Source organism: Chiroxiphia lanceolata, chromosome Z (assembly GCF_009829145.1).
Source record: "Chiroxiphia lanceolata isolate bChiLan1 chromosome Z, bChiLan1.pri, whole genome shotgun sequence".
NCBI classification, from domain to species: domain Eukaryota; kingdom Metazoa; phylum Chordata; class Aves; order Passeriformes; family Pipridae; genus Chiroxiphia; species Chiroxiphia lanceolata.
In genome coordinates, this window is record NC_045671.1 from 71042855 (window position 1) to 71068836 (window position 25982).

The 25982-nt window shown below is 39.3% G+C and overlaps 1 protein-coding gene across 6 annotated transcripts in view; it reads left to right on the plus strand.

Moving 5' to 3' along the window:
- Positions 1-25982, plus strand: part of CDC42SE2 (CDC42 small effector 2) — an 85906-nt gene that overhangs the window by 30978 nt on the left and 28946 nt on the right. For all 6 annotated transcript variants that reach the window (XR_004354585.1, XR_004354586.1, XM_032676007.1 and 3 more), the window contains one exon: positions 20972-21295. Coding sequence is in view for 4 of the 6 variants with exons in the window: in XM_032676007.1 (XP_032531898.1) it covers positions 21242-21295 (54 nt within the window). In the remaining 2 variants the exon portion in view is untranslated. The remainder of the gene's footprint in view (positions 1-20971; positions 21296-25982) is intronic.

Genomic DNA, 25982 nt, shown 5'->3' on the forward strand with positions numbered 1-25982 from the left:
TTGATGTGAATATGATAGGCTCCATTAATTACCTTAGCTGTGGGTAGTGATTCACAAGCCCCAGTTGGGGCTGCATGTCTGGGAGAGCAGGGGCATTTGTTTGAGGGAGAGACAGAATAATGAATATCTTAAACCAAATGGTCTGTGCCTGAGTGGCAGACAAAGAGGGCTTTGGGGCAGTGGCTGATTATTCTGCGTGAAAGGACCACAGCCATATCTGCCTTTTGTACTGAACCTCTCATGTGAGCCATCGCCCCCTGTTTTTGGGGAGGAAAAGGGGAGATCAAATCCACTTAGGAAGCAAGTGCACCTTGCCAGTGAAGGTGCTGTTTCTGACTCCATCACGTGCATCTGGTTAGTGTAGCGAGGAACGGAGATGTGGAAATTTTGGTTATTTTATTTCTGTTTTCTAGTCTTTCGACAAATACAGTAGGCACTTTTGAGCAAGTTATGTACAGCCCTTTGTTTGTTCTCTCTTCCCCCTTCCGTACCTCCTAGATGCAGTCTCTAATGTCTATGCTACAAGCTGATTGTAAGTCAAGAGCCCAGAGCAAACGGAGCAGCAGATGTGATATGATTCCTGGACGTTCTCTGAATCAGGCCAGAGTGCTGACCTGAGGCAGTCACAAGTCAGGACAACGTTCCCTTCCACTGACTGTGCTACACAGGCATTATTGTCCTGCACAGGAGCTGGGTGAAAAGCTAGTACAACTCCATCTTTAACTTCTCAAGCAAGAGTTAATGAAGCTTGATTGTAGACTGAATGAGTTACTGATTTCTTGAGTTTTCTTTTTTTTTCTCTTTTTTTTTTTTTTTTGTTTTGCCTCTTCCCTCACTTGTTCTGTGTTCAGCTTGAGCAGTGAAAGAGGACTGAAGGTGAAAGCTGGGGAGAACATGTTCTTTTACTAGGTGTATTTGTTGACTTGCTGTAAAGGCAAAAGGAAGGGTCTTGCACTTAAATATTTGGAAACACCTTGAGTCTCAAATTGTAGAATTCTCTGTCTTTTTTGAGGGATAGGAAAAATGAGGGAAATGCTTTGGGGCTGGGAGACGACTTGAGGCTGTACTTGAATGGTAAACAGTTGTATCTTGTGCTCTTTTCAGAAGTTGCTACTGAAGGCAAAGCTACAGATTTAAAGTTCTTTTGTCCTCTTTAACAGTCCTTTTCCTTTATTTGAGAAGCAGCAACCATAACAGAAAAACATGTTCAAGAGCAATTGCAACTTTTATCTATATGCATACTTCTTACACCTTAATCTTAAGCTTCAGATAAAAATTGTTATCCCAGGCAAAGAAATTGGTGTGTGGTTTTGGGTTTTTTGTTTCCAAATATACACAGAAAATCCTTGTCAGCAGATACAAGGAGAATGTCCCCCACCCCACCCACATCATCATGGCTGGGCTTCGGGAACGAAGATTTGGGATCCCACCCACACACAGAAAAGAAAAAATGAGCAGTTGTGTGACATTGGAGGAGATAGGATCTCATTCAAAACAGAGAAACTTTGTATATCAGACTGAATTGTCACCATGCAGCTGTTTGACAGTTTATTCAAAGGAGTTGCTGCTTGCCTTTCCTTTGAGTTGATTTTCTTAAGTCAGTTCTACATGCAGATTGGATTGTACACAGCAGCAAAACCCTAATGACAAATGAAATACTATGGTGTTAGCAAATGTTTAAAAAAAAAAAAAACAAAACAAAACAAAAACAAACAATACCAAACAGAATTAAGACAAGTGTGAAGGCAGAAAATACCTTTGTTTTCCCCATCTTGAACAGAGGGGCTTCCACTAAATTTTACAGCTGAAGTTGTTGGTGGTGGTGGAGTAGTGTGCAGAAAGAATGCTCAGCACAAAGCTTGTGAATGTCAGTAAGAAGATATTTATCAATTGTATATACTCCAAATATATTACAATGCCTTCTTCAAAAGTGGTTGCAGATTTTCTTAGGAGTTCAGGTTAATTGGGGGTAGGGGAAAATGTCTCCTTAGGACTAAAGAAAATAGTACATCTTCTCTTAAACTCAAAAAATCTGCCATTGTAGTTCTTTTGTGAAAGGCAGTGTGCTAGTTTGGGCTATTGTAGTCTTTCCAAAAGTTGTCTAATCCCTGTTTCTTGGTCATTTGCCACAGCAGTTCTTGAGAGAAAATGAAGCTGTTGTACTACTTAGTGGTTTGTATCTCCAAATTACTGCAATGCTGGCATGGTACAAAGTTCCACTGTGTTTAATGAGACTATGCCCATGTTTTAAAAGGGAAGCATGTGCTGACCGTGGCAATACCAGTAAAGGTAGTGGATTTGTGTGTTAGGAAATTCTAATGGCTTGTCCTGTTTCTCCATAATAACAGTTGGAGCCAGGATGATAATTCTGAATATATATATACCTTGTGGTCTAAGGAACTAAATATTCACCAAGAGAAATAACTCTGATTAACCAACTTTACCTGTCAGAAGAGCAGAATAAGATACCAGATGGTGAGAGTAGAGTAGAGTAGGTGGTGTTGGAAAAGCTTTTTTTTTTTTTTTCCCAAGCTTAAACTTGGAAGCATCTGATGTGAAACCCATCAGGAGCTAAGCCTTGTCACTTACTGTGCTGTCTGTGGCTTTTTCAGGTCTTGGAGGAACCTGATAGTCCTTCCTGATATGAAGAGCCTCAGTAGTTGCCCCTGCCATTTTCCTCATGGCGTTTTCTTTATGGCTTTGTCGTGTACATCACAAAAAAATTGCTGCTTATGCTGCCTGTCTGAAAAACTTCCGTAGTTGATCTTGAGTAAAAGGAACTTCTATTTCCCTGTTTCAAGTGGGCAAATGGTTTTGAGTGATGTGAGAAACACTTGAGTCTCCATGCTTGTATTTACTGAGAGTCTCACTCTGTGTGGCAGCAGCATTCTTTTCATAGCGAGGCAGCACAAGTATTATACCTCATATTTGTTATTCAGGACCGTTCAAGTTTATCAGCACAAGTACTCTGTGGGTTATGATTGTTTTGGCATGAGAAATACCATGGTCAAAACACTGTTTATTATATACGCTTCCACTAGGGGTTCTCTCGAGGTCAGAAGGTTGGAGAGAAAAGGACAGTAATTTTTGCCTGTATTTTCTTTGCCTTCCTCACCTGTTGGCAAGCAGGTAACTAACTAAAATACCGTAAGAAAGATTGTGTGGAGATAGTATGCCTCTGATCCATATCACAATTGCTGATACTGTTTTCAAAGGTGTTTTCTTATAAATAAGCTCACTTATTCCTTTTCCTCCCTCCCAGATGAATTCTCCAGAGCTAGGTCTTTGTCCCTGAATGTGTTCACTCAGTGTGGATAAGCAAATATGGACAGATAACATGACAGCAGAATTGAAGTACCCACAATGGGAAAAAGAATGTAACTTCATTGCTGTGCCATCTTACAGTGATAAGACTTTATTTCACGCTGATAACATCTGCTATAAGTAGATACTGTTTTGACCAGTACAAAATGAAATATCTAGTGAATCCTTTTTCCTTGCCTTATGTGTTCATGGAGGAGAAAGTACAGATATTCTTGAGGAGGAAGAGAAAGCAAGAAATAGGTAGGAGCAATGTCTGAAGACTGTGCTGAGCTAGTGTGGAGACCTGGACAACACAGAACAAGAGCAGGAAGTACAGGCTCCTCTTTTAACAAAACTTCTGGGAACATAAGTGTAAAAGGACTCTGTAGCAAGAAGAACCTGTTTCTCTATGAAGGGCAACACCTGTATGGGACATCACTGTATGGAACAGGTGGTGTAGCACAGAAGGGTTGCTCTGTTTGTTCTTTCTACTTTGTTTTCCAACTTTTGGCTGCTATCCCTTCTGTCCCCAGGATGTAACATGCCTGCTTCACAGTGCAGAGCTGCAGGAAGAACAGAGGCAGCACAAAGAGGAAAAACACTAGAGACTGAGAATTTGGCAGCCTGACACATCTTGACGGTGATTATTTTGTTTGTTTGAAATACCAGCAGAAAGATAAAAGTTGCACAGAGTTCTATTATCAGTTTCAACCTTAGCAGCAGCATAACCATGCAGATATCTTGAGGGAAGAGTTAAGGAATATGCTTAGTAGTTTGGGGCTCACTTTTCCCAAATTCTGCATCTCTTGTCACTCTAGTATCTTTATTTCTTTAAGATTTGAGCTGTATTTCATAGACCATTTTACAGAAGCTAAATGCGTAGACAAGACCCAACAGAATATTCATTAATTTAAAAAAACCTCAAAACATATGGAATACATCCACAGCAAAAATGTTGAGGTAGATTGCGAAGCAGGGAAAATTACTACAAAGCTTTGATTATTTGTTTATAAAGAAAACAATATATGTCTTTACTTGGAATGTCATACATAATGAAAATAATAGTAAAAGGCTAGTGATGTATGATCTCCCCCAACGTTCACACTTTCCAGATGCTTATTTGTACTTCTTCCTGTACCTTCCCTTTTGAAAATTGAGGAGGTAGAGCAAATGTTCTTTGAGAAAGCAGAAAACAAAATTAAGGGGAGAGGGAGGGATGAGGAAGTGTTGTGAATTGGAAGGAAATGGAGGGGTGCATTTCTAAGACTTGACTGGCTTAATCATTAGAATAACTTTCTAAGGGTACTAAGAGATATGCATCATTTGTTTTCTTCAAATGTGATTTGAATGCCTGTTTAAAAATGTGAATCATGAAACAGACTAGAGATTCACTAAAGGTCTTCAATCATGACATCAGTGTCTCTTTGTGTGGGATATTGGATGGCAGTGTTGTGGAGACCTTTTCAGATCGGAAGCACATTGGTCTGTTTCTCACTGTTTGTAACTAGAAATTCCAGAGCAGGCCGTCCTTAGTTTATCTAGCATTTGTCTACAGAGTGAACTTTCAGACTCCAGGGAGATTTTTTCTGCTACTTAGTTTACAAAAACAAACAAACAACAAAAAAACAACCAACCACTCTTCCCCCTCCCACCCCCCCAAAAAAAGAGGGGAAAAAAAAAAAAGACTGAACATTTGGCTAAACACAGAGCAGTACAAAGTACAATATAAGTGGCCACAAATCAACCAGTGACTTAACTATATATTTGTTTGTTGTTTTGACTTGTTAAGAATCTACTTTCGACTTAATTCTCCTTGGCAAAGAGCAATCACACAAAGAAATGTGGTTCCAGCAAATATATGCATCAGTAAACAGGATGTTGTTGTTTTCCAGGTAACTTCTGTAGGTCAGCATTAGTAAGTAAGCTTTCTTTTCAACCTGTATTTTGTTTCTTTAACCTGCTTTTTCTTGTGTAACTTGTCTGACTTGCAAGGCTTTTGACTCTTAGTTATAATCTCAAGCCGTGAATATAAAGTCTTTGTCTTGAGAAAAAGATTAGGCATTTAAAAATCCTGTTATGTCATATGAAAATCATTTCAAAATAAAATACAAATTTCTAGTGACTTACGCAGACCCATGTATTAATAAACAATAAGAAATACAGTGCTATCTGGTGCAGTTACAGTCACTTGTAGCAAAGACAACAAATCTTCCTTCATATTTTTGAGATATCTTTGCTTGACATGTACCTGGCAGGTAAACATTGATAAGTATAACAACTGCATATGTGATATATTAATGTTACAGACTCGCTGTGTCCATTGGGGTTTTTTTAGAAGTTTGTGCAATGAGGTTTTGTCAAGGGCTGCTGAGGATGCTGCAGAGCCTTTATAAATACACAAGACAAGGTTGACATAAGGGAAATGAAACTACTAAAAGCACATAAAACTTGATAGGTATCATACTCTTAACTCCCCATGTCGATACTGTAATTTCTCATGTCTAATAGAGAAGTAGTATCCGTGGATACTGCAGCCACTGCAATATGTTCATAATATGGTTTACTACAGTCAGTCTTTCCCACCTAAGGAAGGATTAAGCCTAGTCTTTTCTTAAAATTATGATATTAATTGAGAACCAACTGCCAGACATGCAGAAGACTACTTGTTATATTTGTTCTGAGCAACAAAATCGAATATCTGAAAAGACTCCCTTTAAAAATAATGTTGATTCCATCAGGAAATGGTCTGATTATGTATCTTTTCAGTTGTGTTGGTAGAATGCAACAAAAGCAGATATGAAGACAGATGTGTGGTGGTGGTTTGTTCTTTTTAAAACCATCACAAATGAAAGCAATTCGTGGCAACCGCAGAGTTCTGTGAGCAGAGTTCAGAAAAACTTCTGCCGAGGAACATTTTTTTTTTTACTTTCTGTAAAAAGGTAACATAGCTTAGTTTTGTTATATCTGTTCAATAAAAAGGTAAAAGATTAACATACAGAATTCTAAAGTAATAAACATTTGTTGGCCTGCTGAAAGGGTGAAGGGTTGACCCCTGTCTTTAGCATCTCAGAGCAGTTTCGATGTCCTACCTCTGTGATAAAACATATGTTGAAATCTGTACAACGGTGCAAATGCATGTGCTTAGAACTAAGTTGACTAAGAATGTCCTTGGCTATCTTGAGTTGTAAAATAATACTGTTGTATTATTTCTCACAGATGTAAAGTGGAAGAGGTTCAGGAGACTTTCTCAGAGTCAGAACGGTCATGACAAAGGCTCCAGAGCCTGTCAGAAATCTCCTGTTTCTCAGTTTATTTTTAGCAGTTAAATTAACTCCTGTTAAATAGTTAGAAATAGAATTCATGATATTTGATTATACTCAAAGGTCTTTTTATGTATGCATGATGTTTCCTTTCAGTAATTACCACGTTTTGCTGTGACAATCCTATCTCCAAACTGACTTCACAAATTCTATCAAAGAAGTGACTGGGGCTCAAGATGAAGAGTTATGCCTGTGTTAGAATTGTGGGAAATACATTAAGCAAAAAATTGTGGTTTACTTACCTGCTTGATACTATTTCTCAAAGTTTTTGTGAAGTCTTTAAATGGTTACTGAATAATTTTATTTTTTTTTGGTAATGTAACTTCTTAACATACATTAAGGTCCTTTGGATTTTTTTTCCCCCTGAATCATGTGCTGAGACTTCTACTATTTGCCTACAGAGACTGTTCTACGATTTAGAAAAAAAAATTGAAAGATTGTTTGTTTGTTTTTTTTTTAATACTAGCTTTCCATTTTTTCTCCTATAGCATTTAACTTGGGTAAATTGTGTTAGAGTAGGAAGGGGACCTGGGGGCTGGGTGTCAGAGTACATAAGTGCTTGTTTGCAAACCTACCTTCGGAAGTAATTACCCAGTTATATCAACAATGTAATTTTTGTTTTGGGAATAATAATTATTTTTGTAATTAAAGTTGTGTTTTATGATTCCATCTTTCATTTGAAAGCATGGCCATGCAAATAAAAAATTGTTATGTTTGGTAAGTAATCTAGATAACCTGATCTCATGTTTATTCTTTGTAATTTAATTTTGATTTTTTGTTTATTGGTGAAAACCCTGCACTGGTCTCTTAATTGCTCTCAGTGATTAAAAATATTGAGTTAACAGGGGGCTTTCTAGCCTGTATCAACTAAATGAAAAATCCACATCTCTGTTCAGCTTAGGCACCTCTTTCTCTTCAGAGCAATTGTATCTTTCTGTGAAATTAAAACAAGCATCATACACAGTGTCCAAGTTGGCAACATGCTCTGAGCTTCTATAGGTGCTGTGTAGTAGTTACTGACAGAAGAAGTAAATGTTTGATAATAGCACTACACTCACTCATAAATGTGTCTGATTGAATGAAACAGATTTATAAGCACAGTGCTATTACAAAACATAAACTTAGAACAAACCCAAGATCTTTTAAATCAAGATATTTTTATTTTTATTATTATTATTATTATCGTTATTATTGTTGTTGTTACAATAACCTGGGAATAGTTATTTTAGTTTTGATATGATGCAGCTCTGATTCTTCGTGCACCATAGCAATACACAGGAATTTTCAGGAGGAGAAATACTAGTCTGAATAATTTTTAACTAGGTCCTACCGCATGGTTCTGCTTTGCAAACGTCACGTCTTATAAACTGAGTTAGGTCTAGCCCTTGATACCCAGCTATCAACTGCACACAGATGCCCATGCAGGGGTTGAGGTACAGAGCATGTGAGGGAACCTGTGAATCATTTTAAGAACAGACTTTCCAAGGCAGAAGTTGTAGTGTAGGAACACAACTAACTGAAAGCTAATACGATGTAAGCGGCAAATGCTGTCTGGCTTTGAGCTAAAGAAAGCAATATCCTTATTTGGGGGCAGGTAGGACTGCGATGTGGCTGTTTGGGGGATTTTTTTTTGGATGGTTAGGATTTTTTTGAGAAGGTCTTGTGTTGTCGTGATAGCTACTTACTCATTCAGAACAGAGCTATCTGGTCAGTCTAAGGAACCAAACCTGATAAGAAGAGCTGGACATCTTGTTAATTTTTGTTTAATGAATTTGGAGCCTAGTTAAGATTGCAGATAGCTCAAGCACAGGGGTTGAATGCATTCACAACATCTGTTTCTGAGCACCTGGTAGCAGGATACAAAATAGTGTTTTTCAAACTGCACTAAATTGAGAAGCAGATAGCTTTGCTGTGAGTTGGGTTTTAGTGTACATAAAACATCTTCTACCAACAAGAAAGTTAACAGTTAAATCAGGGAATGTGAAGGTAAATTGAGCAAAAAATGTCATGTTATTTAAATCTTCTTTATTGCCCTGGATCGAAACACAGAGGAGATTTACAACTCTGTGTGTGCTCTTTGCTTTAGAATGGCTTATTTTTTTATGTTGCAGTGGCCTCGCATTTGAACAATATGCAGTGTAGCAAAGGTAGCACTGAAAGCTGCAGCACTGAGATTTTTGGTGGGAAAGCTTTGGTGTACCTTCTCTTTCTCATCTGCTGGTTGGATTGAGGCTGGAACCTGAAAGTAACTCTCCATACAATTCTTTATGTCTTCTGGTGTACTTACCCCCACCCCTCTCACCACCCCCCCCGCCAAGCTTGTGCCATTAGGAGCAAAAAATACTGTTCTGATTAATTTTTAGCTAGGTTGTGTTGAGTCTGGCATGAGTCTGCTTTGAAAATGTCATGTTCTGCCTCTGGTGAATAGAATTGCTGTTGTGTGACATGAGCTTAATCTAGAATGTATTAGGAGAAGAATAGGAAGGGTGTTTCTAGTGCAAAATATGCCTAAGAGCAAACAAAAAGCATTTTTAAGGAAGAGATCTAGCATCAGATGCATGAGTGCGTCAAAGCCAGCGGGCTGAAGCACTTCTGCCGTCGGAATAAATGAGTAAATGTGATGCAGGTGAATCAGGCTTTGTTACTGGGGAGAAAAATAAAACCTTAGTAATCTAAGTATCCGTCTGTTTTCTCCTCCAGCTTTTAAAAGAGTTGTCAGCTATCTGCACTGAGGGTGATTGCAGATGTGTGTGGCATTAGTGAGGCTGTAACCTGGGGGTTGGAAAGCTGAGTGAGGGTCCCTGGCCCAGGGCTTGCCCCCTGGGAGTCAGGCTGGTCTGCAGGCAGCAACCTGTGTGCCCACTGGCTGCACACACCCACCTTCTTGCACCCTTGGCCAAGAAGCTGCTCTGGATCTTGCCAGTTTACCTGTTCATCTAGTTATCTTCCCCTGCTGTCATATAACCCAAATCTTAGAGAAACCAAATTATTCCATGTCACAGAAAACTTTCAAACTAATGGTGAAATAGACACAACCAAGAGAATTGGTATCTTGAGGGCGGACAAGAGACCACCTGCCAAATCCAGATGTATCCTGAGAAGTACCTCTGGCTGTGTCCTGAGGAACAAAACAGAAAGTGGCCAGGTGTATTGTCTCAGTCCTCTCTTGCTTATTAATAAAATACATAGAAAATACTTCCTTTGCATCACAAGGAACAGAATTACGATTACATTTTGAAGTAGCTTTTGTTAATATCACTAGAAGTTCATGGTGGAGTTCAAATAGTGTCATCCTGTGGTTATTTGGTGTCAGAGTACACTTTTCACATTGCCTGCTTGCTTCCTTATGGCGAGACACTGATTAAGAATTGAGGCACGTTAAGTTTTACTTTCATATTTAGTAGCCATGTACTGCAAGTTGATTATGATTTTGTCAGCAGCTTTGAGTTTGGGGAGCTGAAATAAACCTATTAACATTTAAAGGTATGAACAAGCTAGCCTAAAGCTTGTTGGAAAAATAACTTGTGGCCTTGACACACCTTTATTGTAGGTTTTCCCACTCACTGGATACCTAACAGTGCAGGTAAGCCATAACACCTCTGTATATGTGGGTGTTTCCTGTGGAAGCCAAACCATTTGAGGTTTACAGGGGTGTTACATTGGCTATAAAACTCCAGGTGAGTTTTACTCTGGCACTGAGATATGTCCCTCAGGGCGTTTTCCAGATAGACATTTTTAGCAGTAATGGCATTGAACTTTTTGTGGGTACACAGGGAACACGATTCAGCATTCCTTGGCAGGACAGGCAGGTCACTTCTGAGGAGACAATTTAGCTTCTTTTGTGTTCAGGTCTCAGAACAGCACTGACTGTTCCGCTGAGAATACGCACTTTGTCAAAATGTTTCTGGAACATTTTGAAACTCCCTTTTTTTGCACAGCACTTTGTTTCTTAACTAGGTCAATAATTTTGGTATCTTCACTGAAATTGCATTTCAGTGTTGGAAATCTGTGCACCATGTATTTTTATTTTAAGATGACTATATGTACCTAGCTATTCTTCTACACATGTAGGAAAGACAGTGTCTTTTGGTTTTAAAATTGCACATCTCTACCTTATTTAAATTTTAATAACTTACAATTAAACTTTACTTGGTAAAGTTGTCTAGTTGTCTAGTTGTCTAGTTGTCTAGTTGTCTAGTTGTCTAGTTGTCTAGTTGTCTAGTTGTCTAGTTGTCTAGTTGTCTAGTTGTCTAGTTGTCTAGTTGTCTAGTTGTCTAGTGTATAAAATGACGTGTTGCAGGTGAATTAAGAGAAATCATGGTTATAATGTTAACTAAAAATGTTTTGCTAGTGATTAAATGGTGATCAAATTATAATTAATCTGATTAAATGGTGATCAAATTATAATTAATCAGTGGTTGATTGCAAATTAAATGGTAATCAATTAAGCAGTAATTGAATGGGAACTAAGCAGTGATTTAACTCAGTTTTCAAGAAGGGTAAGAAGGAAGACCCTGACAACTACAGGCCTGTCAATCTCACTTCAGTATCTGGTGTGGGAGTTACTGGAAAACACCTGAAGGACAACGGAGTCATCAGTCACAGGCAGTATGAGTTCATGAGGGGAAAGATCTGTTTGACACACTGGATTTCCTTTTAGAACAAAGTAGCCCACCCTGCTGACCAAGAGAAGCCAATTGATGTAATCATTTTGGATTTCAGTAAGGCTTTTGTCACCGTCTCACAGGATCCTTCTGGCCAAAATGTCCAGCACACAGCTGGATAAACACACCTTGTGGTGGGTGAGCAATTGGCCCATGGGTTGGGTGCAGAGGGTAATAGTGACTGGGGTGACAGCAAACTGGAGACCTGTCACTAGTGGGGTTCCACAGGGCTCCATCTTAGGGCCTGTGCTCTTTGATGTTTTTATAAGGGGTCTGGATGCAGGTATTGAGTCAGTTGCATTGCATTAAATAAGTTTACCAATTACACTAAATTAGGAGGAGCTGTGGACTCCCTTGAGGGTGGAGGGGCCTTACAGAGAGATCTGGTTAGACTAGAGGGATGGGAAATCACCAGGAGTATGGAGTTTAACAAGAACAAGTGTCAGATTTTGCATCTGGGTCGAGGTGTTGCTGCTTGAACATACAAACTGGGGACCAAGAGTCTGAACAGCTGCCACTCAGAGTTGGGAAGAGATCTGTCATTTGGGTTGATGGCAAGTTGAACATTATTTAACAGTGTGCCCTGGCAGCCAGAAGGGCCAGCTGTGTCCTGGGGTGCATTAGGACAGCAACTGACAGCTGGGTGAGCGAGGTGATTGTCCTGCTCTGCTGTGCACTGGTGCAGCCTCTGCTCAAGGGGGGTGTGCCATTTTGAGCCCCGCTGTTCAAGAAGAATATAAAGCTGTTGCAGAGGGAAGGGTGACCAAAGCAGTGGAAGGTCTCGAGGGCAATACTTCTGAAGAGAGGCCGAGGTCACTGGGTTTGTTCCGCTTGGAGAAGAGAAGGCTGATGAGTAACCCCATCACAGCCAGCTCAGCGTGGCACAGTTTGGTCCTGGTAAAGGCATGGCCGAGATTCCATAGTCCCTGTGAAGATACAGCCTGGGACAGGTTTGCACAGCGGGGCTGACTTCAGTCAGACCTTCTTGTCGGTGATGCCTGAACCAAAGCACTCCTCGCTCAGAGTATGTGCATCCACCATGGGCTTGCCAAGCAACAAACTTGATCTGCTCTTCCAACCAAAAAAATTAGCAAGCAAATATCTGTCACAAAATGAAAGTCAGCAAGGATTTTCGAGACTTTGTTTGCAGTTACATTTTTTTCATGCTCTGATGGTGGGGGTAAACATTTTATCAGTGTAAGCAGCAAGAGCTTTCTGTGGTCAAGTACTTATTTCAAAGAGTAAATTAGATACTCAAATTCAGCTGAATATTAAGGATCATTTGCAATGACTCTCAACTTGAGAGAGGGACAAGCAAAGAGCAATAGTTCCTCTTAATTAATGTGCAGTATCTGAATCAAGCTGCAGTTCAAAGGTGGTCCCAAAATAGGATATTTTGGGAATTACAGTATTTCATCTATGATAAACAAATCTGTATAGGTACTGGTGTTAATGCTACTAATGAGCTATGACTATGTGTGCATGTGTAATGCCTTGGTGCAAGCAACTATGGAGAGAAAAAAAATCTGAAGAGTTTCTCATTTTTCTCCCCTCTCTGAATTTCATTCTGTTTTGAAAAATGAGTGTTCCTTTCAACAAAAAAGAAAACGTACTGTTGACTTGGAAAACTTAATTTCATACTGACTGCAACTCTAACATGAACTTCTTCTTTACCAGCTGACCTTAGTTCTCCTTAATAGAGCCTGGTTGTCCGAGGTTTGTAGAGGTAAAAGCTTGTTAGCTTTCTCATTGTTTACATACTTGCATGATAGCCTTGGCCATGGGAATGAAATACTTTATGATTGCTGCAGTTACTAATTACAGGTTATGTGTGTATGGATATGTGCATGCACATGCAGTCGTGGTGTTTGGTAGGTTTCTTGTGTGTAGAAGTGTCTAAGAAGGGTTATCTGTTCTGTGGAAGTCTGAAAGCTCTCTTGTGTGTACTTGTTAGTAGTTGTATTTCAGTTCATTATTTTCTTTGCAATTGTTTAATTGTTACAGAATTAAGACACTCTTCTATGCTTTATGGCGTATTTGAATTATGGTACAGGAACCAAATTTCCTTGTTGCTATGGTTATGTCTAGATTTTCCTTTCCCTTAAGTGACTTAAGAAATGTCTCAAGGCAGGGGAAGAGAACCATTTCTTGCTGTATGCTGCTAGACAAAGATGAAACCTGACCCTCCTGTCCAGGTGTCACTTTGTGCTGCATGTTACACAGTGCTGTGCTGCCAGATCTCAGGCTATTGATGGACGACTAAGAAAAAGCCAGGCAATTTATCAGGTTATTTTTTGGTTGGTTTTTTGTTTGGTTTTTTTTTTTCTCCACATGGTCTGGTTTGAAAGCACACATAATGCTATGGTAAGCATTTTTACATGTATGCAGATTCCTGACTAGAGCATTCTTTTTGAGACGTGCTTTGTCAGTCTGTCTACTGGTGCAGCTCCCCATGCTCAAGTTTAGAGCAAAATCCAAACAGGCCTAGTTATCACTTACCACCTCTCACCAGTTCTAAAATTTCTGTGCTTTCTGGCTCTGCCATATGCCCCAGTAACATCCTGCTTTTCCTGCCTGACTTGGGTGGTATTGCATGTATTTCTGCTCCATTTTCTGTCTGAAGATGGACTTCCTGTAAGATAAACCAAACATTTAATATACTGCTCTGAAGTGTCTAGTCAGGAAAAACTGATACCACTCCAGACCAGTTGTAGCCTGATTTAGACTTGTGTATGTGTGGTTCTTGTGTGAGTGCTCTTCAAATGAGCAACCAGTAAGGGCAGTAGAAGTTGAAGCCAACTTCTGTAACCTGTATTAAGCTGCAGAGTGGTCATTTAATGTGATTTCTGAAAGTACAGTCCAGTGGACAGTAACAATAGACTGTACTGCTTCCTGGGAACTGATACTCCTGAGAAAATGGGCTGCCTGAACTAATAGGTCTCTGCCTACAGCTTCTGTGACTACATACTCTAAAAGTCCTGAATTCCACTTCTTCTCTACATTGATCCAAAGCGTCTTTGAAAATGTGATTTGTCTCTTTTAAGTTTCTTTAAGCAATCTCCCATCTGCCTACATGTGAGTGCACATGCAGAGTTCAAATCATCTAAAGCAGCTAATAATAGAGAAATTATAAAAGGGCTAGAGAATAAAAATATATAAATAGTAAGGCTATTAAAAAAGCAGATTAAAAAAGTACACAGTTCTGTCGCACCCTGAACAAAAAGCTGTTGCTGTTTTTGTTGCTTGCAAGCTGTGGAACTGAAAGCTAAAGCAGAGATGTGCTGCTTGAGCTGATGCACTCTTCCTATTTGGAATGCTGCATTGCCATGTGCCAAGGGCAGCTTGAACAGAGGTGTTTCATCTGGCTTTTCAAACGGGCGTGTGAACCCTTAGATAGCGGCACTGGGCGACTGAGTGAACGTAGTGTCACAAAATGTGATGCTGCTTTTGCTTACTGTAATTGGTCTCATAATTTGAGACCTTGAGTGGGAGGTGATGAAGTGATGCCCAGGTATTAGATAAATTACTTGTTAGTAGAATTGCCTCGTTAAGGTTTAAAGGCCTGACGTGGCTCCATGATCTCAGACTTGGGGAGAAGTTAACGAAGACTGGGGAGAAGGATGTGCTACTGACAGTAGACAAAAACAATGCAGAATTCGTAGGCCACGGGGACTTCTGGCAGAGCTCTAAAGATAAGGAAGAAACTAACAAAGCCAACTCAGCAACTGTGCTGAAATCAGCTCCAGCTGAATAAAAGGTAATTCTGGCAGAGGGAGATTGTGACCATTGACTCATGGCCCACTGACTCAAGAAACCCACTGACTCAAAAGAAGAAGCTGACTGAGCATGCTGACTAATTAACATGAGAAGTGAGAAAAATCATTTAACCAGTAGAAGATATAGTACTAATTAATAAGAGAACTATGTAACTTGTAGCCAGTGAATTTATTGTAACCAGTGATTTATTTGTGTGCTAAAACGTATAAATAGTGTAAGGTTTTGATGACTTGGGAGACAGCCCTTTGTGGGTTACCCATCAGCTCCCTACTTTGTGCAGAATGGAACAAAGAAATAGAAACACCTTGCCTCGGTGTGTAAATTGGTGCTGCACACCGGCCTGCCTTCAGAACAGCAGAAGTGACAGCAATAATTTGCTGAAGTGCCTTAAAATGTCTTCAGATGCAATGTCAGACTTGTGTTGCAAGGCTGTTTTACCATAGGTGGTGAAAATCTGCAGTAGTGCTGTGCCATGGTGATTGATTTTTTTGACATGACACACTTACTGTGTACTGGTGAGAGTTTGCCTCTTTGAGTTGCTTGCAGTTTTAATGACCTTTTCTCCTCTTGTTCACACTTACTCCTTTCCTCTATCCTGAATCTTTCTTGAAAATTGCTTTGATGTGTTTGTTTCCTGTGAATAAAAGAATATTATAAAGGCTGTGAATAATGCTTTTTATCTATTGTCATATTAAAAAAAGGTAAGGGTCCCTATCTTGTATGGTCTGCATGCAGTTTGTCATGAGCATGACTATTCCCCTCCTTTTAATGCTACTCTGTTTTTAAAATTATGGTCTCTCTGGATGAGAATATTGTGGATTCCCAATCATTACTTTAGAATTAGAAACTGGGGGTTCTTCAGGGAGGTTTGAAGTTTGTTTTGGGTTTTTTTTTCTTTCCATTCTTTATGGAAATGGTACCTTGTTGATAGCCTGCCTTGAACCTTTACTTTGCCCTGGGAATTTTTTCCTCTCTGACTGATATTACCAGCTAGAATTAGCAAGGAGGCTAGCTGAGAAAAGCATTCTTTTGTGTTACTCTCAATAGGGATTACCACTTAAGAAGAAAATGTTATTGACCAATTAAAACTTCGACTAACAGGAATTTTTTTTTTTTTTAAATATAATATGCTATCAGTGACCTGATAGGGAAAGCCTAGTATTTCTCCTTACAAACTTACTGTGGTTTCCTTCCTGTATCTTTTGCTGCACTCCCATGTATTAGCCAAGGTGGGTACGTTTTTTTGCAGGGAAACTTTTGATGGCTTCCTAAAAACTGAAAACACAAAAGCTGGAGGTGTTCTGGTTCCAGTGAAAGATGAGATTCTTTGTAAAGCCAGACTCTGTTCTATTACCTACAACAACATTTAAAAAAAAAAAAATCAACCCATCTGTCTCTTTAAGTATTCCGTAATAGTGCCTGTATCCTATTCCCTCATTTTCATCACTCTTTCAAACTTTTAACTCAGAAGAAAAGTACTGTCATAGTAGTAGTCATTTATGGCTATTAACTTGTGTTGAGCTTGATTTGAAGTACAACCTTGTTTCTATGTTGAAAATATAGTAATGCAAGCCATTTCAGTATAGATAGGGACAAAAAGTAAGAACTGATTCCAAATTACCAGTAATCCCAAAATAAAACCCTGTAATAAAATCTTATAAATGGCTTTACTCATAATGTGCAAAACTATATTATAAAGACGTGGATAAAATAACCTCTTCACAGAGTCAGGACCTATGTGTTCAGGACTTGAAAACGTACAAGAAAGTCTAACTCAAATGTTGAAGAAGTTTCTTAGATGTCCTTAAACTAAACCCTAAAGCACTTGGCTGGGGGTTGGGACAGAATCGATATGGGAAAATTAAGAGGAAATGAAGAAGGGATTTCAGCCTTATTTGGCCTGTGTTGATGGTGAATGTTGTCCCTCTTTTGTCTGGCAAGAGTTACTTGCAGCTCAGGTTTCTCAGGACCTGAAAGTGCAAAAGATAATTAGTGCATTGATATGAGTGCCAGAGTCCCCAGAAGTGCCTGTTCTGGTAGCAGTGAAGGGAGGAAGAGTGTTTCTGTAAGTGCAGTGCCCCGGTGAGGAGATAGTTTCTGATACAAAATTCATGCTTGAAGGCAACTTTCCTCATGGGTTGTGTTTGTTTAAAACCTCTTGCTTCTTGTAAGTTGTTTTATTTAAAAACATGAGACTGGCAAGGGAATAAACACTTCTCACTTCCTTTGAGGGCTGGAGATCATCCTCCAGTTGCTACAGCTGTAAGTGTATGGAAGTGTGCACCACTGCAACCCCTCTGTTGGTTTGGACACACCTTTATCCTCTTTCCTCCACTTCTGGCTGCCACTTGACTTCATGTACTCATCATCAAGAGGAAAACGTGTGGCTGCAACAGAGGTTTAAAGTGAAAAACATGAAGTCTTAAAAATATGCTCAGAAATGATAGTTTTTCTACTTACAGCTTGCAGGACTGAAACTAATTATAGCTTTTTAAAACCTTTAAGGCAAAAAAACCCCAGTAGAGAGCAACCATGTATTTTAGTGAATTAATCTCCAATATTAAGAATATTAAGAATAACTGTAAATTTCTTTCTTATGAAGTACTTGAAACTAAAATGCTAGTAGATCTCCTTGTGACTGTGCATACATGTGCACATTATCATGTACAAGTCATCATGTTGTGTCATGACGTGGCATACTTAATTATGATTTTTTGTTCACAGTTTGGGGTTTTGTTTTTTGGGGGTTTATTTTTACCTTCCCCCCCTACCCTTCTCCTTAAGCAGTAGTCTGAGCTTTGAAGCAAATCTAGCTAAATTCAGACACTAACACCTGCTGTCATTTTTTTTCTCTCTTCCTGTGGTTTTATTTGCTTCAAGTAATTGTCAAAGAGTGTTGTTACTGCACTTCCTGTTTGAAGCCGCAGTGAACAGTGTGCAGTCAGAGGACACAGAGGGTTCACCCTTAAAAGGAACTATATAGATTTTTTAAAAAAAAAAAAGTGACTGTTCTTAAGCTATATAATTAATAAGTAGCTTTTTTTTAACTGACCCTCCACTGCATACAGCATATTCCTGTATGGATCAGCTAAGGTAAATGCTGCCTAACCAGCTTTTTATCAGTAAACATAAAGAGCTAGGGGGGAAAATTGATTTCTTTGTTTACCTTTCCTGCCCTGTATATTTCCCACAGAGAAGTTAATGCTGCTTTAGTAAGAAAAATGGGTGATACTGTAACAGAATGTGCTCTGACCCAACTATTCGTTAGTGCTGCCTTTATGACTGGTATTTTACAATCAGCCATGGTTTTGGGTTTTGCACTAAACCAGTCACCATGGAATAAACCTTAGAGTAATGAAAATTACCTTACTGGTTTTCACTCTAAATATTAAACAATGTATTATTTTTTTAGTATCTTAATTTCTCCATACTACTTAGAATGTCTGTAAATGGTATGAGATTGAAATAATAAATAAGGTATAAAAGCCTTAAGATGCTGAACAACTTTGTTCATCATGATAGTCCTGTGTGTTCTTGCAATGTGAATCACACACTCTAAAATAAATTGCACTCAGAGTTCAGAAGGTTTACGTGGGAAAAGCAAATAGGTGTTTCACCACTCATCACTTGATAAACTTACCGGTTCAGACAGAGTAAGTACCTTATCTTTTCCACATGAGCTCTACAGTGTTCTGCAGCTCTGAGCACCCTAAACAGTGTAAAGAGCAAACACAAAGGGTGGCAGAGCTGTGGTCATGAACTGTGTTCTTCAGCCTCTGATCTCTAAGGTCCCTTCCAGCCCAGACCATTCTGTGGTTCTATGATTCAAATCTTAATCCTATGACAAAGCAGGGAACTAGCTGTAAAATATTGCACTGATCTTGGGACCTCATAAACTGCAGCCAGGTTTGAGGTGCAGTTCAGGCTTTGGAGGAACACTTTCCCACGAGATTGCTAATGTGCTGATGCTGCGTAGTTACCTGACTAGTAGCTGTAGGTCAGTGTGATGCTTTTTATTTTCTTTCTTTATAACCAGTAATTTGGAAAAGAACAGCAGAATTTTCCTGTTTCAACTTGTTCTTTAAACAGGAAACTAGCAGTGTAAGACAAGTTCCTAATGTGTCGCCATTGACATCGCAGTGCTGATACGCCTTTTTCTTTTCAGATTAATTGTTTTTTCTTTCCTTTTCAGTGCAGCAGATTTATACCTTATATTTTATATTAATTTTGCCGCTGTAAAAAATCATGTTTAACAGGCCGGGGTGGAGTATGAAATTCTGGAGCTCTAACAAATCCTGCTAAGTATTTGTTTGGCTTTTAAGAGGTGCTTTTAATGTTAGTTTTCTCCAGACTTAGTGATATGTCAGCCATGTTTTTTTAATTAAAAGACAGCAGATTGAAAAAGTGTTGTTTAAGTGTTGAAATCTTGAAAAAGAACCATGAAACTAAAGGCAAATATAGCACCATACCAGGCAATAGAAGATAAAATACATTTTTAAGAATGAACATGTTATCAGAGACTATAATCTCTGGGTTGGCTTTGTTATTCAGCAGCTTTTAATCTAAGGTGAGGAGTCATTGCTGTGTTTCAGAACAACTTGGAGCCTATCTTCTCAGAAGTAAACCAACCACATTTTAAGAAGGCATAAGCTGTACAGTTACTGAACTAGAACTGTCAAATGTTACACGCTAACAGGAGTCAACCGTGTTTGAATTCTGATTTTGTTACATACTGAATGAAATTTAGAAAAGAAATTTGTGTAGCATGCAAATGCCAGTACTGCAGAGAACAATAGAGTATTTTCTTGTCAAGGTTTCCTTTGTTAGTCCAGGTCTTGCTGTTTAAAGTTCATCATATTTTCAGTCGTATAGAGAGCTGATGAAGGTGGTATCAAAGTGGAACTGCTCTGACACAGAATGTGTGTGTATATTTATATATATATGTGTGTGTGTGTGTGTGTAGTTTTATGCATCCCATGGAGTCTCCAAGCCACTTCATACTGTGATGGATTGCACTGAAATAATGATACATAGCTATGCAAATGTTTGTACGAGTGAAGACACAGTCATATATAGAATTATTAAGGAGTATGGGTGTAAAACCTTCTGAGTACTCATTATCTTGCTTTCTCTTAAAGTCAAGTTTATGATAAATTTCAAGATAAATGAAATCTCACAGGAATTTTTATTGCACTCCTACCGAAAGAAACTGGAATGGAGATTTATCAATAAACAGTATTTTAGCAAAGGAATGGTTGGAATCTGGAGCCTCATTTGTTACACTGGAGGAATTTTAGAGCTTTTAGGAAACAGTTTCCAACTCTACGATGTCCTATTTTGAAGTCAGTTGTACATGAAGTGTAGGGTAGAAGAGAATGGAAGGAGAATACATTGTGTAGACCAAGTCCAACCATTTTGCAAATTTTTCATGTACATAAATTTTATTTGTTTCCTCAACATTTAGGAAAGCATCCCTTGGACTGACAATTGTGTGACAGGGTTGAGGTAATATACTATTTAAACCTCACACTGTGAATGGACTGAGTAACTTTTCCACTGAGAAATATGATGTCAAGAGGCACATTTCCCTAAGAAGTTTAAAGGTGTGTGTGGGCAAATTATCACTTTCCAAAATGACATTTGAGAGTTAAAACCAAATCAAACCAAGATGACTGCCAAAAGATTGGATGCCAGTTCTTACTATCACTTCATGTAACCAAAGCTGGAATGTAGGCCTCATATGGATTTTATGGTATATGCCATTTTTGGTAGTCACTGCAGAAATAAGCACATGACTTCAGTCTGTGATTCAGGATATTACCAAGAAATTGGTGCTGTGGGTGGCTGGCTGGGAGCTTGAGATTCTGTGTATTCTCTCTTTTTGATGTAATGTACTTCTCTTTTCAGGTTCACATAACGCTAGGGACCAAAGAAGCATACATAACATTTCTGTGGTGCTGGGATCAACCTTCTGAAAGAAGACTAAAATAACCTTTTGCCTTCAAGTTGTTTGTCTTGGGACTGACTTGTCTTTGGAGAAAGAGCTCAACAGAAAAAAAAGATTTTCACATTGGAGCCATTATAAATAAACCTGTTTGAAGAATTTGCTATCTGCAGACAGGCTTAGGAAGGTTGAGTCCTGCATTTCATCTGCATTCCCACTTCAGACTGTAAACAATGAGTGAGTTTTGGTTGTGTTTCAACTGCTGTATTGCAGAACAGCCTCAGCCTGTAAGTATGATATTGGCACTGCTTTGTTTTAATATAATTAACTACATTGTTCACATTTTCTGGTTTTCTTATGGCTTTTTAAATTAGTGCTGTTTGGCCAAGCTTGGTGAGAATTAATTAACATCCTGCCTTGTTGGGGACAGAAAAAAAATCTGTTCTAAACTGCTGTCGTACTGGTGTTTTCCTGTCCTTAAGATCAGATCTATCCCTGGAAAGAGCCTGTATTTGTTTGAATTGAAGAGGAGGAGAAGGGAAGAGTGATGAGGGTGTAAACTGTCATCCCAGAGTAAATAACTTTTTAGTGGAAATCCGTAAATGTCCCGACTTCTGTATGGCTGAAGGCCCACCTATGGGTGTGGCTAGATTATGACAGGAGAAGGAATCTGTTAAAAAGTTCAAAGTGAAATCCAGCCCTCCACTGCCTTAATTTAATCAAGGATTTCAGCTTTAATAGTTCTGTTAATTTTTAGAGTAAACCTTTAGAGAGTGAAGGGATGCACTTAAGTGGAATTTGAAATGGTGATTGTGTGAAAAACTACGTAGTGAACAGTTGGATGAAAGAACATTTCAGAGCACGTGTAAGGAAAACAGAAAAATTCTTGGGAAATGTTCTTGGGTTTCATATACCTTAAGTACCTTTCGAGCATGTTTCCGAGTTCAGTGCTGTTGGGAGAAAGTCTGCCTGCATGAAGGTAAAATTAACCAGGCACATGGTTAGAATTGTGAGAAAAATCCTTGTATGGTGGCATTCAGATCAAGTTAATAAATGTATAGAAATGACTGTGATCTTACCATTACGTGAAAAAAAACCCAGTTACTGCTAAAGGATATGCTGGTATTACAGTGACCAGGAGAATCCCAGAGTGACTAAATTCATGTTAATATGCTCAGATGTTAATATTTGGCTTTGGGGAAGCCAGAGGACTGGGGGGGAATCTCACATTAGGCGTTGTCATTGCACAAAGCCTGAATGCCAGACTGAACCTTGGATGGCATGCAAATATTAAAGTGTGACCACTACCATTTTGAACTAATAAGTGCAACTTCATCGCAGTCCTAGTGAAGCAGAGCTGTGGGAGATGAACTGTGAGAGACCAACATGGGAAGCTGTGATCCTCTCCTGTTGCTTGTGTACCATGCAATCGTTTAAAATGCTAGCTGCATCCATATATAGCCAAAGTTATTTGCCTTGGTTTCTGAACACATATTTGAATAAGATATGAAGTTCAAAATATTTCAGGTAGAAAAATTGAGTGTTCTGTTTGGTTTTGAGAATCCCAAGGCTCAGTTCCTTACAGAATCTTGACTCAAGCTTCACAGTACATTTAAGTTACTGCCCAAAAAAAATGCACATACATTAATATAGTGGAGATCTGTGGGTCATGACTCATGGAGCAGGTGGGAAATTTACTTCAAAAGGGGAGAAAAGGGAAGCAACCCATTTTTTTGTTTCTGCTGATATGGTGGTGGGCATTAGCTTGATAATTAAAACCATCCTTGTGTTTAAGATACAAATAGCACATTGCTGAGCACTGACCTAGTTTCTGAAATCTGCCTTTCAAATGCTATAGGAGACTTGCTTGTTATGAAGTGCCAAAATTCTTAAGGATGCATCTCAGAAAAAAAAGGAATGTGTGCCCTTTGTGGCATGCTTGACAAAAGGCATTTAGTTGTCCTTTCCCCTGTTGTGTTGTGTTGTACAGCCATTGCTCTGCCATACACTTTTGCACTAAGAGGGGTGTTTAATCAGACAGGTGTACCTCTGAGCAAGTACAGGAACATTTTCTGTCTCTGATGTGTAGCGAAGCAGGTACTGTAAATGTGAGGCAAACTGATAAACGAGACAAGTGGTGAGGAAGCATTGTTTCCCCTGTCTCTGCAGGTGCTGTGTGATTGCATATTTGGGAGACTTACATGCCAAAAAACCCGCTTGTTTTTAGCCCAAAATACTGTTACTTATTGCCCTGTTTTATCATAAGCTAAGTGAAACATGCAAACTTGCATAAAAGTTATGTGTCATTCCCTTGCTCTGCACTCAGCCTGTCAGTTGAGTCCAGTTGCTAAGGAGAAATGCCTAATCTGCCCAGTTTCATCTTTTTCATGTGCCTTCTTTCGTTTTAACTCCTGCATCTCAGCTTTTTCGTGACCTGCCTAACAGTGTCCCAGCTGAACTTTCATGTTCAGCCATTGGGACATGTTTAAGTGTACTTCTTCTGTGGGTGGACTAATATGGTCTTGTAGCAAGACCAACAACCACCAGCCTCTCAAAATAGACCTTGAAAGCAGGAAGTTAACTTGCTGCTTGTTCTAATCAATGTTCAAAGTGTTTCTTCTGTTTTTAAACTTATATTTGTTGTAGAATCATTATAGAATCATAGAGTTAACTGGGTTGAAAGGGACATCCGAGATCATCAAATCCAATTCTTGATCCAACCCTGCTGTGGTTCCCAGACCATGGCACTGATGCCACATCCAGTCTCTTCTTAAAAACCTCCAGGGATGGAGAATCCACCACCCCCCTGGGCAGCCCATTCTAATGCCTGATCACCCTTTCTGTAAAGAATTTCTTCCTAATATCCTGAGTCTGAAGTGACCCACAAGGATCATCAAGTCCAACTCTTAGCCCTGCACAGGACAGCCCCAAGAATCACACCATGGTGCCTGAGAGCATTGCCCAAATGCCTCTTGAGTTGTGTCAGGCTTGGTGCTGTGACCCTGGGAAGCCTGTTACAGTACCAAACCACCCTCTGGGTGAAAAACCTTTTCCTAATATCCAGCCCATGCAGCTGCTGACACAGCTTCGTGCTGTTCCCTCAGCTCCTCTCACTGGTCACCAGAGAAAGGTGGATCAGCACCAGAGAAAGGAGGAAAATCTTGTCTACATCATCAGTTGTCTGTCCATCCAGTTCCATGCCTGTTGTATAAGGGCACCTGGGAAGGTGAGGCAGGCTGGGAGGGGACTTGCCTGCCACCACAAACCTGCTTCCATTCTCCCCCGTCTCCTAGGTCCTCTCTTTCTGCCTGGTGGCATTCTCTGAAAGATGAGCTTTTTAATCATTTTCTCTGGCAGTTGCTGATGTCTGAGACACCTTTAATGTCATGGATAGTGACATAAATCGAAGCATGTTCCTGATAGTGTCCTTAGGTCTTGCTTTTAAGTAGCCAGAGGTTTTTACCATGGTAGAATCCAAGCAAAAGCCGATGGAAGGTGTTCTTGTGTGAACTTCTTTTTTTTGGATTGATAACATATTTTACCACAGTTAAGCCTCTTCACTAGAGGGGGAAAAAATGAAACTTCTAATAGTTGCATGTTTCTGTCGTATTTATAGCATCCATTGAGCATCCAAGGAGTTTCCTTCTCTCTTGAAATCCAGGATGCAAGAACTGTCTCTACTTTCTTCTGGCACAATCATAGCATACTGTATTAGAAATTGTCAAGTACAGCATCTCTGTTCTTTTCAGCTATAGTGCACTTAAAATGAAAACTGTGTACGTGCATGAGCCCTTTCAGTCAATTTTATAGAAGAACAATAAGAACGTATTAGTTGCTGAATTTCACTGCCATTACTTCTCTAATAGAGCAGAACAGTAACAATGTTGCAGTTATATACTAGTGCACTTTGAGGTTCCTTAATTCAAAGACAGTATTCGAGTGTTACCATCATCTTTTAGTGATCTGTACCACGGCACAGCTTTTTGTCTGTTGTCGGTGCTAAATGGATACACCCTCCAGCTGTGAAACAAAACACAGATGTCTTAGAAAGCAGCGTTCTACTCCCTCTCCTAAAACATTACTTTGGTTGCTAAATATTTCGCTTGGTGTATCGAAAACTGCAGTACTCATGGTCATGGAAGGCACATGTTTGAAACTGGGTCTCCAAGCTTCTCTGAAATAGGGTGATGAATGAGGAAAACAAGTATTCAAAGAAGCAAGGGTAATCAGGAATGCAGTTGAAGGAAGCATGTTCCTGATAGCGTCTTAGGTCTTGCTTTTAAGTAGCCAGAGGTTTTTACCATGGTAGAATCCAAGCAAAAGCCGATGGAAGGTGTTCTTGTGTGAACTTCTGGTTTTTTTGGATTGATAACATATTTTACCACAGTGAAGACTTCAGACAACCAGTTGCTTTCATATCTGTTTTTGTGATACCAAGGAGGTATTGTTAATCTCTTAATATCTATGTTCAGGTTTTCTTGGTTGTTTAAGTAGCCTGGATTCAATCACTTATGATCTGACCCAAACCTTTATTTTGAGAAGAGTAGCTCTTTCCGTGATTCCATCAGGTTTCTTACACCTCTCACTGGTACCCTTTATAGATTCTGTAAGCTGATTTTGCATTTCCCAGTGCAAGATCATTCTTCCCATACTTTCTCCTCGTTATAATCTCATCCACTGCTCGTTTCACTAAACTGCCAAATCCCCACTACCAGATGCATCTCTTGATAACAGAAATTTAGAAAGCCTTTTGTCTTGCAGGTTTTCAGAGGTGTCCATACTTTCTTTTGTAGGCTGAGCTTGTCACCTACAGCAGGAACCTGTTATTTTCCTATGCTTCTTTTTTCCTGTTCTGTCCATTTTTAACTTGCAAAGTTGATTTTTGGTCTGAGAAGCCTTTGGTCACAATCTGGAGCACTCCCACCTGGTTTGGGCCAGAGCTCAGTATATCTGAGCTTTTCAGTTTGCTTTGAC